Source organism: Sardina pilchardus, chromosome 22 (genome assembly GCF_963854185.1).
Source record: "Sardina pilchardus chromosome 22, fSarPil1.1, whole genome shotgun sequence".
Lineage (NCBI taxonomy): Eukaryota > Metazoa > Chordata > Actinopteri > Clupeiformes > Clupeidae > Sardina > Sardina pilchardus.
The window spans coordinates 23,503,063-23,519,503 of NC_085015.1; the positions used below are offsets into that span (position 1 = coordinate 23,503,063).

The 16,441-nt window shown below is 44.0% G+C and overlaps 1 protein-coding gene across 1 annotated transcript; it reads right to left on the minus strand.

Moving 5' to 3' along the window:
• Positions 1-2,400: 2,400 nt before the first annotated feature.
• Positions 2,401-16,009, minus strand: dusp3a (dual specificity phosphatase 3a). Its single transcript, XM_062526878.1, has 3 exons — positions 15,665-16,009; positions 10,904-11,127; positions 2,401-8,183 (listed from the first exon to the last, which is right to left on the minus strand). Exons 1-3 carry the CDS (start codon positions 15,829-15,831, stop codon positions 7,975-7,977), a joined length of 600 nt encoding a protein of 199 aa, XP_062382862.1. The 5' UTR covers positions 15,832-16,009; the 3' UTR covers positions 2,401-7,974.
• Between the last annotated feature and the right edge of the window lie 432 nt (positions 16,010-16,441).

Consider the following 16,441-nt stretch of genomic DNA (forward strand, 5'->3'; position numbering starts at 1 on the left):
TCTGTCTCTCTCTTCTCCTTCATTTCTCTCTCTTTCTCTCTCTCTCTCACTCTCTCCCTTCATTATGGGAATGTTACGTGGAACGGGACGCAAGGATTAAGAGGAGCGGGGATCCTCATGTGTTAGTCATTAAAGGAAGGATGGGAGGAGGGGGGACTGTGAAAAAAGAACATTAAAGTGTAGAAGAGCGTACGTCTAAATAATCAGAGTCCATTAAAAGGAAATGTTGTCTGATCAAGACAGTGATGTCCTCAAATGAAAATCTCAGGAAAATTAGAGCCAGACAGAATTATTTATTCACAGAGCCAGACTAACAGAATTATTTATTCACATTTATGTAATTTTGTGTGTTTATGCAAGTAGTTATGTTATTATGTTAATTATTTTTCTGTTGATGCATGTAGTACATCAGTAGTTATATCGTGACACAAACGTACTAAGAGGTCAAAATTCAACCAAGAATTGTGTAACTGTGACGCTGTACCCATATTCGTTAGATGGTTAGGTTACACCACCCATGAGCTACCCACTGGCTTACTGGCAGACCTACTTCATTATCATACAGCATCCTGCAGAAGCTAGCAAACACATACACACACACACACACACACACACAAGCAATCACACACAGACACACAGACAAACACAAACACATGTCCTCTTTGCCAACTGTGCCTCTGCAGAACACCATCACCTCACCATGTGCACTCTGTTCTCACACACTCTAACACTGGAGTTAAACACACTAGCCCTGAGACCGTGGTTATATCACCTCCTATAGATAGATATGCCACATAGTGTGATATGGCACATCTGTTGTATTGTATATATATATATATATATAGCTGAGATCGTACAGTCACTGTAATTATAAGGACAAGGTGGAGAGGGTGAGATCCCAGTGTCTGTGGCCTGCTGGCAACTGCTCTTGTCCTCTCTAGCTCTCATTGCCTTGTGAGTATTGCCTTGTCTCACTGTGTGTAGGTTTGCGTGTGTACTGTATGTGTGCATCTCTGTACATCTCTGTGCATAGGATACACCTGAAGGTGTTGGGATATGTGTGAATTTGTTATAACAACTGTACAGCAGTGCACACATGTGCATGTGTGTATATTAATGTGTGTGTGTGTGTCTGTGTGTGTCTGTGTGTGTGTGTGTATGTGTGTGTCTATGTGCACTCCTGCCCTACCGTTCAAGCTGTGAGCGTTGGTGTGTCAGGGAAGAGGCCCCCAGATGGGCTCCCACAGCTGGGCTCTGGTAATTGCAGTGTGCATGGGGCTGTGGAAGGAGATTGGCTGTAGCATCAGGGCTCAATTGACTTGAGCGTTTTCAGTGGTCCTCGCGGACGGCCGCGCGTCCCTGAACGCCAGGTGTGCCTCTGCCGAACGCTGCGAAACCACAAAGACCATTTGCATCAAATCGTCAGGAAATTGTCATGCTCAGGAGTGTTTCGTGTGCGCCCGAAAACCCACCGTGGGTGTGTACGTGGGAGTGTATGTGTGTGTGTGTGTGTGTGTGCGTGCGTGCGTTCGTGCGTGCGTGTGTGAGAGAGAGTGGGACAGAGGTCATGGGACAATGAGCACTAAAAAAACTTCACAGGGAAAAGCGACCGCATATAAACTTGAAAGGAATTTGTCTCCATCTGTTGGCTGAGGACAAAAACACCTACGGTATAATAAATATGATGCATTTGTGGCCTATCTGCAAAATAATGGTTCATCCTCAATCAAATGAGTCACTTTTGACTTGGATGTGAAACTGCATGGGACAAAATGTGCATTTCCAGATTCAATAATAGCTATTTAGTAGCATTAGCTTGCTTGAAGCTCTGGATCTGTTAAGGCTGGGTGTTCCTCGCCAGGCTATTTGGTATTTGTAATGACATATTCTTGGGAGGGACACATGCAGGTGTCCCTCCCAAGACTGAGACGGCAGTCCCGAATGACCTGATGTAATCACGGGACTATTGTGATTTTCTTTGCTTTCACCCCCACGCCTCCCCCCTCAAGTGAAGACATTCCTCAACTCTTTGGTAATCAAGCACTGTGGAAAAAAAAGAGCGCTTGTAACATATGAAGGCTGCTCTCTGGAAATGGGGTACTGTCATGCAAGCCACGCTGGTGTACATTTAGAAAATGACTCCTTCTCATGCTTCAGTCTCATGGCGAGGAAAAACCGTGAGTAATGACTTATTACTGAAGCGGCCTCGTTAATAAAATCTCCCAGCTTTGCATTGTGTTTTATTGTTTCCCGTGACAAAAGAAATTGCAGCGCAAATACTTGAAAGACAGAAGTATTATTGCCTTCTCCCAGAGAATGGAAGACAAGAAAATTGCAATCATCGGTGTTTATAGAGAAAATTATGATTTCAGAACCCAGAGATGCACGAGGACAAGTCCATTTGTTGTTTTAGCCATTTATTGTTCAACATAAGAAAGAAGACAAAAGAACTTTCCCGGGTAAAAAAAATAACATTGGCATTTGAAATCAAGTGCACTTCAACAAACATTGTCTATATATCTGTGGAGGAGCTGTCCTGTTCGCTTGGTGAGTCGTGGATACATAAATCAAAAATATAAATATAAAAAATCAGTCTTCCGTATAAGGCTTTAAGGTGGAATGTGGTGAGAACAGCTCCTTTTTGTGTCAATGCATTCCCTGTTCATACCACTTGTCTTGCGTTTGTACCATTTCAAAATCACCTTCGCAACACTGGAGTTATATGCCTAAATTCTTGAGTCATACAGTGTCCAAATGCTTCATAACGTCAAACATCTGTGTAACATCAAAGTAATATTGTGATTAGTGGTTGTGTGTTTGGGGGTGCTGGGAGTGCATGTCAGGTGCCTTATTATTGGAGGAGGGCCGTTGAGGTTACTTGGGCTCAATCCCCTGCAGATGTGAGAGCTGTCGTCATGATGGGAGGTCAGAGTAACCTGCTGCACGGTGGTGCTGTCATATCAAAATGTACAGCAGTGTAGACTGACGTCATGTGGTGCGTTCGAGTGGACACACACAGAGATGTTGGAGCTGGGCTTATGCACCCAATACAAATTAATGTCAAACTTAAATTGGGGTGGGGGGGGGGGGGGGGGGTATCAGTTTGGGATTTAGCTTTCGTGTGAGAGAATGAATTCAGTAATTATGCAACTTGTGCATGTGCAGGTTGTGACCGAAGCCAAGTTCTGAGTGCAGCTTCAGTCCAGAGTATTGTGTAAACATGGGATACATTTAAATAAGAATAGCTTTTAGACAGGAATTCACAGGAAATCATAAAAAAAACCCGACCTATTTTCAGCCAAATGGAATTTTGTTATATAGGAAAAACTTAATTAATGAAAGATGTTACTCTCAAAGGGGGAATTTGACACTGCTGTTACGAGAATACAAACTGCAAGCAACCAGAAAAAAAGCTGACCTTTCTTGTAATGTCATCAAAATAAAGAATAAGAGAAAACAAACTGGATTGAATGATCAAGTAAGAAGAATAATCAGATTAGTTAAGTATAATTGACAATAAACTTATTCAGGGATTTTTGTGCAAGCTAGAGCTGGTCAACAGTAGGTGGCAGTGTTGCATCTTCCACCAGTTACATCATCTAGGTAAGGGCGTTCACCGTAAACAATATCACTCTAAGTACAATCATGTTGAACCACACAATCCAATCGAAGAATTCATGTTCTAGCCGGTGAACATTCACCCTAACCAAACGGTATGTTTTAAATAATACATTGGTCATCTATTATCCAATGACTCAAAGATCTCTGTGACACTAGTAAACCCAACATGAATAAAAGATAGATGCCATCTTAGACCAAAAGTTCAGAAATGGTGTCTTAAGTCTAATTGACTGAGTGTCCTCTTTATTACCTAACAGAAATCATCCTCGGGTATAACTTGTCACTTGGACATGAAAAGTTATAGGGCCGAGTTCATCTTCAAAATTTGAAAAGAACATGTCTGTAAACATTTATGTCTATCCATTCATTTTGGCGCTTCACTTGGCACAAACAATCCTTATTCGTTCACTGTATACAATTTGTGCGAGAGGGCACACGTGTTATGGTATATATAACTACAGTCATATAGGTTGTACAAAGCCTATGTCTCCAGATTATACAGGAATGTTTATAGAGCGTGTGTATTTGTATACGTTTTGTATTGTATAGTTTAATTTAGTTGTTTCTCGGAAAATAAACATTTTTGTGCAGCAATGAAAAGCAGCATCGATGATAGGTGAGATCAAATGTAGACATACTGTAGCCCATGGCTGTCCTAAGTCTTCAGGGAAGACTTACAGTACAGTGGGCCCTCTTACTGACATTACTGATGATCATTCATCACCATGGTCACTACAAATGAGACATATGATACCTTTAAAAACATCACAATTATAACACAAAGCTTAACATCACCATTTATATTAACATCTGCTGACATACACATATAAAATAACAAATAAAAAACAGGAATTGTGATGTTTTCTTGATAGTTTTGACACATATATAAAACAGGCACTATATATATATATATATACGATATGATGTGTGGAAAGTAATCACATGTTATGATGATGTTTAAGTGGAAGCAGTATTTGGTGGTGAAAGTTATAACACTATAATGTGAGGTTAAGCTACAGAGACTATGCTGAATATTTACCTTAACCAACTAACACATGTACTGATAATACCTATACATTATAGATACATTTATTATACATTCATATATGTCAACACTTAAATATGTATATACATGTATATATCTATATGTATATATCTGTACATGTATATGAAGAAGAGTACTAGGCTATACTGTGCCTTGTGGCAGAACTTAAATTGAGTGGTGTGTGTGTGCTGTGCATGTGTGTGTGTGTGTGTGTGTGTGTGTGTGTGGCAAGTGGTGTGGGGATGTGTGATTTATGAAGGACCCTAGATCATTGCGAACACACAAATCAGCCATGGGGGCCTTTGGTCACAAGTTCAATCGATCTGACGTGGGTGAACTGATTGGCCGATCCCTCTTTTTTTTTGTGCACTCAATCCAAATGGAAGTGATCCTGGTTGTCATGTAGGAAGGGACTGGCTGGGCCCTCGCGTTAGTGCTTCTCTGATCAAGACGGAATGTTCACTGAGGCTATGGGTCATCGCCACTGTGCTATCTTGCCCTCGCGAGGCCAGACAGTTAGGACAAAACACCCCTCAGGGAAGAGGCCATTTTGATACTCTGACTCGCTCGTGTTATACTGTGCACTACTCGTACCGTGCATCCATCCATCCTGTCTTCAAAAGTACTAGATGCCTCTAGAGGACATTAAGACTTAAGATGAGACACAAGGTGGGGATGTGGGGACTACTTCCCTATACTCTCACTCTACCAAACCCACGTTCACTGTGTTCATTATGGTCTGGAAACGTTCCACTGGTATCATCCTGTTCACATCCCGCTTGTATAGTTCATGAGTTTCAATCCAAGTAATGCTCGAAATTACAAGGTCAGCTCATAACTCATATGTCATTAACAAAGAACCCTTTATCTAACATCTCTTATTCAAACGTATCGAGTCCACTACGGAGATAAGCTATGTAACATCCTTTCTATTGAGAATTTGACATCTCCAACAACTAGCAGTTATATCATAGTCAGATGTAAAATGAAACTGCTTTCTATTGTCGTCACCAAAACATTCCCCGTTCACTTTCAACCAGAAAATCTGGTTTCTCCCTATGCAAAGGTTTTAGACCATAATCTGATAAGTTATGCAAATGGACCAAGGCAGCATTGGGTGAATGGTGGGTTTGCAGGTTTTGGGAGATCTTGTGTGGACAGTGATTTGAAGTGATTCAATGGATGTTTCCTTTAAAGGACAGGTTTATACTTAATGGTAGGTGCTGCTTTAATGGCATACTGACCAATGCCCCCGACAATTATTTTGGCACATTTCTATATACTTTGAACAGACAAGAAAATATGTTGATGGGAAACAACTCACAATGGCGGTGAATGGGACCTTGCTTTTCAAACAAAAATGTTGAAATGCGAAATTCTCAAAGCAAATCCTACAGAATACATGCATACCATAGAAAAGTACTCCTACATAATTCATTGTTTCAAAGCAGTGAGTCCTTTTCCATGTTAAAGAATTTGTGGCATTTGTAACTTTGCTGAAATACTGTTAAAAAATATTGAGAATGCACAGAATCACTAAAAAAGGCTCAGTGTAAAAAATTACTTTTAGTTTAAATTAAATTGGATTCAAGATGTAATAAAACTTTACTGGAATGATTTTGGTAAGACTTTGTTAATGGTCAAGTAAAACAAATATATTGTATAACCTTGCATACTGTATAGACCGTTTCAATTGGACTTTTAGCGTAATGCTCTACAAAATGTTGACTCTAAAACGGTTTTCTGTTCCACGGTAAATGTCTTAGGAACACAACTGTGTGTTTTTTACAGTTGAAAGGGTCTATATGAGTATACTGGGACATGTCAAAATGATTGTCGGAGTTTAACAGTAATGGAGAGTCTGCTACTATTTCAGCAGAAGATGGGAATTCAACTTAAAACCCTGGACCTTGTCATTTAGTGTTGCATTTTGGCAGTGACTAACTAGCATGGCAAGGCTGTGGCTTTCTACTCAATCGTGCCAGACCATGTAGACAACTGATGTATTGGCGTAGTTGAGGCAATAGCAATGTCACTTCTGCATAGAACTGGCTAGTTATGGTACGTTCAAATTCGCAAACATAGGCGAACAGTCGCAAACCGTTTGAGAAGGTAGATCTCTGCTAACATACAGTGGAGCTAGACGTGAGCTGGAAGAAGTGTTACTGTTGTACAATGGAATGTTTACACCAAATCGTTCAAATTGAACTGTTCAGAGAAAACATGTCCAGCACGAACATTCGCTGTCGAATTTGAACGCACCGATGGATTCAGGTTTGTTGTGATGCATACTGTATTGTGTGCAGGCAGAGGCTAGGGGCTCCTTTATGACCCAGCATGGAATGTTTTTTGTCTCCTCACTAAGGGCAGGTTCTGGGCCAGGCCTAATTATTAACTGAGGACTATCAGCGCAGACAGTCTGATTTCTAGAAAACCCTCTGAGGATTCCAACTTATCTAACCTAGTTTCTGGAAGAATGTGAGTTAAAAATACGTGACAGAGAGAAATTACTTTTTCTCATGAGGTTTCGAGTCTTCCGTCTACCGCAAAACAGCACTGACCCTGTGTTACGTGATGGAAAAAAAAAATCTTGGTGCTCTTTCGAAAGGAGGCCAACAGACACTCCTGTTGTGTTATAGGTGCCTTTGACGTTGTGGCCCTCCATACACGGATGGGGTAAGGGAACGGCAGTGGGAAACCCATGGAATGATTGTGCTATAATCTATAGTTTCTATAGGTGTCTGGGCCTTCAAGCTCCAAAATTGGACAATGCGACACATACTCAACTGTGATCATAGGAATGCGAAACAGGCGGGACAGTGACGATCACTGCGCTGTACCTGTGGAGGCTCTTTGTGAGGTGATATACAAGAAGGGTGGGGGGGGGGGGGAGTAATCATGATCAAAAGCAGAGAGAGAGAGAGAGAGAGATGGAGGAATGAGAAGGCTGCTTCCCCATCCCTTCACTGAAGCTTACGTACTGTACACCCACCCTGCCACACCGGCACGGTGAGAAGTTAGAATGCTAATGATATAAAATGATTACGGGATTATTATATAAAGTTGGTAAACTGTATATGTCTGTGGTGTTGGAGTACCTGTATAAATTATACATGTGTTTTTTGTGTAGACACACAAAATGTGTGTGTGTGTGTGTGTGTGTGTGTATTTGTGTATATGCAGCTGGCCTGGTGCAGATTAGAGTCCCCACACAGCCCAGTGGTGGTACTCAGGCAGGACTGGGGGAAGCCCCAGGAGGGGAGAGGAGGGAGGGGGGAGGGGCAGGTGAGAGTGCCAGGGTCCTCCTCTCATTTGGTCTTGAGTTTGCCCTCCTTGGCCAGCTTCTCGTTGAGTTGGCACAGCTGGCGAAGGAACCCGTCGTTGGGTCCAATCTCCCGCTTGTGTCGCACGGTCGCCACGGCAACCCTCACATCCATCTTGTGGCGGAGCATGAGGTATGCGATGACAATGGAGGGAGAGCGGCTATAGCCCTCTCGGCAGTGAACGTATACTTTCCCTACGTATGTGAGAGAGAGAGACACACGGAGACAGAGAGAGAGAGAGAGACTAAGTGAACCAGGGTTTAATGCAGCCACTGTGCCATCTCAAACCAGGATTAATGTGGAGATGGTGACGAGACACCAGTTACCAGTTACTCTGCCTGTTACTGAATCAAATATTATATGATAACTCATACGATACAATACCTGTTCAACACAAGTGTAGACAGTCCAATTAAGATTTAATTGGTCTCTGTAATTTGTTTCATTCTCAGATGTTTTCTAGCGCATCTGAGAATGAAATCCAGAAACTGAGCTATAGATACCTCTGTGGAAAAGGTATTGCTTGTTTGCTCTAGTAGGGTAGAGAGACAACACAGAATATACGCACAGTGCAGAATGGCTCTAAAAACAATGAGGACAGAAGAGAGAGTAGGTCAGAGACAGGCAGGGGGTGGGGGAGGGGGGGGGTGTGTGAGATAGAAACATATGCCATGTCTGCTCAAACCTGCCTAGCAAAGCAGCCTTGGACAACGCAAATATGGAGCTGACCTCTGCGGCAGACGGCCAAAGTCAACTCCCATTCTCCTCTCACCACACCCCTACCCCCCCTTCAGAGCACTGGTCCCAACTAGCGGCCCCCCTGCCTACACTCCCAGCTCCTCTCCACCTCTCCCCCCTACACACACATTCATTATCGACCTGCCCACACCCCTGGAGGAATTCACCTTGCCAACTTCTATCGTGCTGCTTCTGCAGATTCTGCAATGCATCTGCAACCTGATCCCTCCCTTCTTCCCTCTCTATCTCTCTCTACCTCTATCCTTTCTTTCTCTTCTGCTGCCTTAATAATATCCCTTTCTCTCGTTTTATTTCTCTGAGTGTTCTACTGTAACTTGATATCCTTTCGGTAGCAGCGGAGGGATGCTGCTTACGCCACAGCGATGACCTTTCCGCGATTTTAAATAACCCTTCCTCTTCCCAGCAGATCAATGCAGAGCCGAGTGATGCCACTTATCCGCTTGTCGGATGCGTAGTGAATCCTCGGGCCGCGGACGGCTGACACTCCCTTTTTCGCTCGTCTGCATTCTGTCATCGTGCTGCGAGGCTGACGCCCCTTACCCCCCCTCCCCTCGAGTGCGCCTCGTCATAAATGTCACAGCAGTGACGACACGCCGGTTGCGAACGAACATTCTCCGCCAAAAGTTTTCTCGCTTGCAGGGGGGGGCTCTCCAGCCTCTCCGTTCCTCCGTCCGTGGAGGATCAAAAATCCCTCCCTCCCCTCCACCAGAAACGGTCCAGCTTGATTTACAGTGTAACGAGTAGCACAGCCAAATTGGCAAGGAATTAAGATGCTTTAGAATTGCACTTGTGTGTCAGGCGATGGCATAAAATCCATGCCATAAAACATCAGGCCGAGGGCACCAATTAGACGTGGCACTAGGGGTGAGAGATTTGGAAGTATGTTCCGGAGTCGAGTCCAACATTACTGTCTTGGGAGGCGCTCCAGTTTGGCACATTTATCAACTGCTAATCAACCACAGGGGCATTTGGGGCAACTGCTAATCAACCACAGGGGCATTTGGGGCAACTGCTAATCAACCACAGGGGCATTCCCAAAGTCCGGCATTTACTTGTGCTTCGTTCGTGACAAAAAGCTACACTTTACAAAATCCTTTACATATGGAAAAGGAGTTTAAACGTAGATATTAGTTATATTAGTAATATTGATAGATAAAGTTCAAAACATTTTCGGCACTATTTTGCTCATGAAGCAATATGTGAATATTGTTCAATAAAGCCTCTCATTGTTACATTATTACCCTCCTTAAGCACTTTATCTTCATGACCATAGTCTCACCTCAACAAGATTAATATCTCCCTTGTTGGGAATGTGTTAGTTGTAAAAGAATGAAAACATTGCTTGTGTTTATGTCTGACATTTTTCAACCACCAGACTATGATTGCATTGTGCTTTATGTTGTTCCAGAAATGTGTCATCGTTAGAAAAATAAGGAAACTATTTTGGCAAGACTGAAACAAGCTGATGTTATGACTCCACGCATTCAACCACATTATTCCTATATGCTAAATATCAGAAAGCTCTTTTTCAACTGTGTGAGACTGTTTGCCTGGCTAACACCAGACCAATTCTCAATGGGGTCTGCCAGATCAAATGCAATGGCCTTAGTCTGGTTCCCAGGCTAATGTTTTATTATTCCTAGTATATGAGATTTTTCTGACTTTGTACTGTGAAATCTGATTCCTAAGATCCAAAGGCCTCATGTTTAATAATGGGCTGAGCTACAGTAAGAACAATGACCGCATCCTTGCTGACTGGTCGTTGTTGATTAAATCACCACCCACAGTAAGCACATCTGCAAAACATTTTCTGGTTAAAACCGGGTATGTCACCGTAGCCCTTATCAACAAAATCAATGCACATAAACAGGAACCTCAAGCAGCTGAGCCTGGAACATCAATACAATTCCACAGAGACATCTTTGAGCGTGCTGCTGCACACTAGCAAGACCTAAAAAGTCCACAAACAGCATACACATTGATTTAATTATACAGTGTTATATAGTTCACGTAAAATGGAGAGATATTAAAGAATTGCTTTCCTGTATGGTGTATTCCATTCTATAGCAATGGGCTCAGTTTGCGTTTTGATGTGTAGGGGCAGTGATTCACAAGTTCAACAAAATATTATTTTGACCAAGATGGCGTCACTTACCTTTCCCAGACAGGGCCTTGTCGATAAACTCTGCCCCCTCCTCGAAGAAGGCACTGAGGTCAAATTGTTCTGTGTCGTTGGCCTTGATGCCATGGTACGTGATGCCGGTCCCTGCATAGAACTCTGCATTGGTATTCACGTGCATGAAGGAGTTACCCTCCGCCGTGTTGAGGATGTGCGTCACCCCCAGCTTCTGCAAGCGCATCACATTCTGGGCCACAAACCTGAGACGAGACAGAAAAGGGGAGGAGGGGGGAGTTATGATGCAGTGAAGTTCAACCCAACAAAGACACGGTGTCATCAGTCGGGGGAATATCTGGGTTAAGCGAAAAATAGCTCGAGTAAGAAATCACGACGGCAGATTTATGTAACTCTTGAGGTCAGCGTGATGGAAGGCAGACAGGCCTCCCTGCTGATTGCCACATTGTTAAACTCCAGACCCCCAAGTTATGAGTTCCCATGCTACAGTGCCAAGCCATTTAAATAGGCCTAGCTGAAAATTGGAACTAATTTATGAGTGTGCGCTTCGCTTCGGTGTTGTATGTGGTTGTGTTTGTTGATCCAGCCTGCGGATACAGTCGAGCAAATCCAAACCAACCAGGTCCAGATTGTGGCGTGTGTAGTATGAAGGGTCTGTGTAGAATCAGATAGAGCGGGAATGTCCGTCTGTCTTTGCCGGATGTCAGGGATGGAGGCCTGTTCCAAACCCGCCTGCATTCGCCTTACACTAATGAGATCTTGGCCATGGCCCCAAGGCATACACAGGGCCACAGGCACCCTACACAGTGCCTGGAATAGAGCTGATGCCCGTGGAGAGAGAGAGAGTGACAGAGAGGGAGAGAGAGTGAGAGAGAGAGAGAGATGGGAGGGGGGGCTGGAAAGTTCCAGCATCCTGCTGCTCTCCGGCACCTGCACTCTTCCATCTTTATCTATTCATATCTATCCCTCTCTCTCCTCTTCTCCTCTCTTCTCTCTCTCTCCCCTCCCCTCTCCTCCTCTCCTCTCTTCTCTTCTCTCTCTCTCCCCTCTCCTCTTCTCTTCTCCTCTCCACTCCTCTCTTCTCTGTCTCTCTCCCCTCCCCTCTCCTCCTCTCCTCTCTTCTCCTCTCTCTCTCTCTCCCCTCCCCTCTCCTCTCCTCTTCTCCGCTCCACTCCTCTCCTCTCTTCTCTCTCTCTTCCCCTCCCTCCCCTTCTCTACCAATCCCAATCAATGATGAAGCTGTTTTACACCGCATCAAGATTACAAACAATTGGCTGAATCCAGGCCAAACAATGCCTAAATGGGCAGACAAGCCAACCGTAGTTCCGAACAGTAGCCGTGGCTCATTAAGCAAACTGGCAAATATCTTGAGTCTTCCTGATCAAAACAGGCAGAGAGAGAGAGAGAGGGAGAGATGGAGAGAGAGAGAGAGAGAAAAAAAAACACCTCCCATGGTCCTTTGGCTTCTATATAAATAACAAGCTACACAGGCAGGACTCGGTGACCTCTCCTGGGTCCCCGGGGATAGAGATCCGGAGACTCCCCCCCCCTCCCCTCCTCCACACCGGCTGGCTGAGATGAAGATCGAGTCTGCCACCATTTTGCTTTATGGCCCTAAGATGTGGCTGCCCATCTGTCTCCATGTCTGCTCGCTCCCAAGGCTTCTCTGTGCAGAGCAGTGCTCCTGTGCTCCTGTGCTCTGGGCTGGGACTCAGATCTGCTCCCTACAACCTATGACTTATAGCCAGTGTACACATGCACACACACACACGCGCACACACACACACACACACACACACATACACGCACACAAGCCAGTGTAGACATGCACACACACACACACACGCATACACACACACAAGCCAGTGTAGACATGCACACACACACACATACACACACACACACACACACACACACACACACATGCGCGCGCACACACACACACACACGCATACACACAAACAAGCCAGTGTAGACATGTACACACACACACACACACACAGGCGCACACACACACACACACACACACACACACACACTTGTGCCTGAGTAGACAGTGTGCCTATGCAGAGCCCTGGTATTGGAGCAATATTTTTTTCCTGAACACCTTGCAGGCTGTGGGGATGTGTCAGTGGATCTACAGTTCAGCTGACTGACTGTGTGCGCGTATATTTCTGTGGATACTCACTGCCCGTGTTCTGTATGTAAGGGCCACCCCAAGTGTCTTCGCCTAGAGCTATAAGTGCCAAGTGAGCCTGTACAGTGTGTGTGTGTGTGTGTGTGTGTGTGTGTGTGTGTGCATAATGCCTAGTAGCCCTGCTCACCTGGACTATGCTGCTCTCTGAGCTCTGCTAGCTGCAGTCCCTGGCCATACATTATTAATATAATCCCCACAAAGAGAGCAGAAGTGTGTACGGGGAACAGAGGGGCTGCCCACTGCCCTAAAGTGCAGCCACTCCATCAGGGGCTAAAAATGCCAGCTAATATATAGAAGCTATTTCTATAGTGAGAGTGCAATCCTGTTTTTTTTATTCCCCATTAGTAAGATCCTTTAGTTTTACAGTACAGGCTGTACCTCACCACAGAGCACTCAAGCACGAGACAAGATATTGTTAAAGTGACAGAGGATGGCGAGATCATGGGTTTAAAAACCAGCGGAAAATGAGGCATGTTTTCCACTGGTGTTGTGTAACTTGCTATACTGGAAAGGTTTACACACGGGAAAGATACACTATGCCCAGTACAGCCATTGGATAAGATTATACAGTTATTATACATTTAATAACCACTGAATAATAATGTATCTTGACTGGATGCTTTGTGTAATGTACAGACATCAGATGGCCTTGCTTATTCATCTCAGTTTGATTGACACATTTTGTCCAGTAGCTAGAGACCTACTGTATTTACTTCTATTTTCTTTATAAAATGAATGAAATGTCCATGGCCAACCTCAGTGTTCTTAACCACGATTACTTCCTTTCAGACAGAATAAACTATAAATCATTATATACTATGTCTTACATCTTTACTGTAGAATATTTAACAAAAAAAAAACAGAAAACATTTCCCAAAAGTAGAACATAATCCAGCATTAACATTCACATTTCAATGGTGCTTAGTTGCTTGTGTTCATCCAACAAAATGTCATCTAACTGACATTCGATGACTTCTAGCTCTTGGTAAAAAGCCCCCTGTGAATCTAACACTTTGTTGTCTGTACTTTGTCTCACACTGAGCAGGTTTTAGAGACAGAACAGGACCACAGAACTCGCACTAAACTTGGCACGGTATACCGTATGCAGATTGATTAAGCTGTTCTAACGGAGGTAATGGCTTTGTCCTGCTGCCCTTCTCCCTGCTCTCTCTACACACAGGGAGCCGAGTGGTGTACGGGACCCAACAGAGAAACTTCTAGAAGCACGTACAGTATATTCCACTCCACTCTGTCACTATGACCTCCACAAGTCAGATGCAAACAATAGACAGTGAAGCCGCTGATTATATCACACACAAACAAGACAAACATCCTTGTGCACACACTGGAGAAAATATGAGACCTGAGAGCCTATAGTTTGACCTGGGACCGGTCAGATCATACAGGATAGGCTTTATGTTTGAATGGTCTGTCCAAGCAAGGATGTTATAGTTTCAAACCCAAAAGTTTACAAGAATAAGAACTGTACATAAATAAAACAGCCTATAGGTTTCTACCTGCATCTCTCTCTCTCTCTCTCCCTCTCTCTCTCTTTCACACACACACACACACACACACACACTCTCTCTCTCCCTCTCTTTCTTTCTCTCTCTTTCTGTGAGTGTGTGTGTGTGTGTGTGTGTGTGTGGTGATATGTTTATGGCATTGAGCTGATTAGAAACACTATGTGTGCAAATATTATAAAACCCCAAACCAATCATCAATTACTCAGACAGGTGAGCAAAAACAACACCTTCCGTCATCGCCTGCAACCTTTGGTCGTGCAGTAGTAAGCTGCGCTCATTTGGCACATTTTATGATCGCGTATCTCCACGCTAATCAGCCCCCAATTTCTTGTGCCTCGGTCATGCTTGTTTCTAAGAAGCTGAACGGCTCATCCCATTTCTCCACTTTGCGTGAGAAATTATTTAACAAAAAGAACACGTGATTGTGAAGGGACGGCCCGAGTGGAGAGATGAATGATCTCCATGAGATAACATGATGGTGGCTATAATAAAGCACGGTTGTCGTTCCATTCAGGAAAAACAAGTCTTGGTATCGATTCTTTATCAGTGCATTCTAAGCATAACCATCTTTTAGTTCTGATTCATTCCATTGTTGATGTGGAACACTCCTGTTCTACAGTAGCCTATGAGATTAAAAGGTGACACTTTCAAAATCATTGTTGAAAACCCTGCGATGATAATGTTAAATCCATAGGATGCAGTTGCCTCATGTCAATAGCCTATGTCGTAAGGCAAAAGGTTACACTGTTAATCTACAGTAGGTGATCTGGGTTATATACTGTATTGTGTGTGTGTTCCCTACTTGAGAGCGCAGTGTGGACGACAGACCAGGAATTTCTGAATGAATTGGAAGGCAATCTGGATGTCGTGAATCACCCGTAGCCTACAGATATTGAGGGGGTATTGTCGTTTTCAACAGTAGGCTGTGATGCGATCCGATGCGTTGCTAGGACGATGAAGTAATCGCCTACCTGTCTGTCATCAACCCAGTCTTGTTGGTGTTCGGAGGTCTATGTCTCAAAAGCGATCCCCAAACCATAGATAAATATGGTAACTTACGCGTTGCCAATATAAATCCGGGGAAACACCTCGTTGAAATGTTGTGCTGGTAAGCTGTAGAATCCGCTGCCGTTTGACAATAGCTCGTTGAGTTGTTGCACAGTAGCTTCGCTGTCTGGCACACTGACTTCAACTGGTAGCTTGGCCGGGCTCTGGTGTTTCTTCATGTTTCCAACGCAGTCTAACCAAACCGATAAACAAGTGTCAGGTTACTGTCGAAAAAGTGTCAGTTTTCGATTCTGCTGCATTTTATCATTCAGTGGAGAGACGCCTTCGCCTCGGTGGTTGAAACGCACGCTCCCTAGCTCGCAGACACACCCCGACTCGCCCACCGGCGGTCAGACGCTCTACAGATCGGAATTGGCGGAGGACAGCGACACGCGCACCAGGGTGGCAACCTAAGAACGATAAACAAGGCAGTGAAAGGGGCGTTAAAGGAGCCGCTCTGTCACGACGCCTGGCTCTGACCGCGACAGTGTACCTTATACCTCTGTATTTCAAAGAAACCGTTGATACATTTATTTGTAGGGTTACGGTACATTACGATCCACAATCTGATCCATAATCTGTGACTTTAACAGGAAGATCAAGGTGGGCAGTGCCCTGTGCATTGATCCATTACGTAGGGAATTGTCACCCTGTTCAGCCTAATGTTGCATTTCAAATCAAAGCATCACGAGCTTCCAGAGTAGGCTATGTCAACTTGCCTGTCAGTGTTTCAATATTTTATGCCTCAACCTGACCCTAAGATCTAGCCTATACCATGTAAGGTGCACT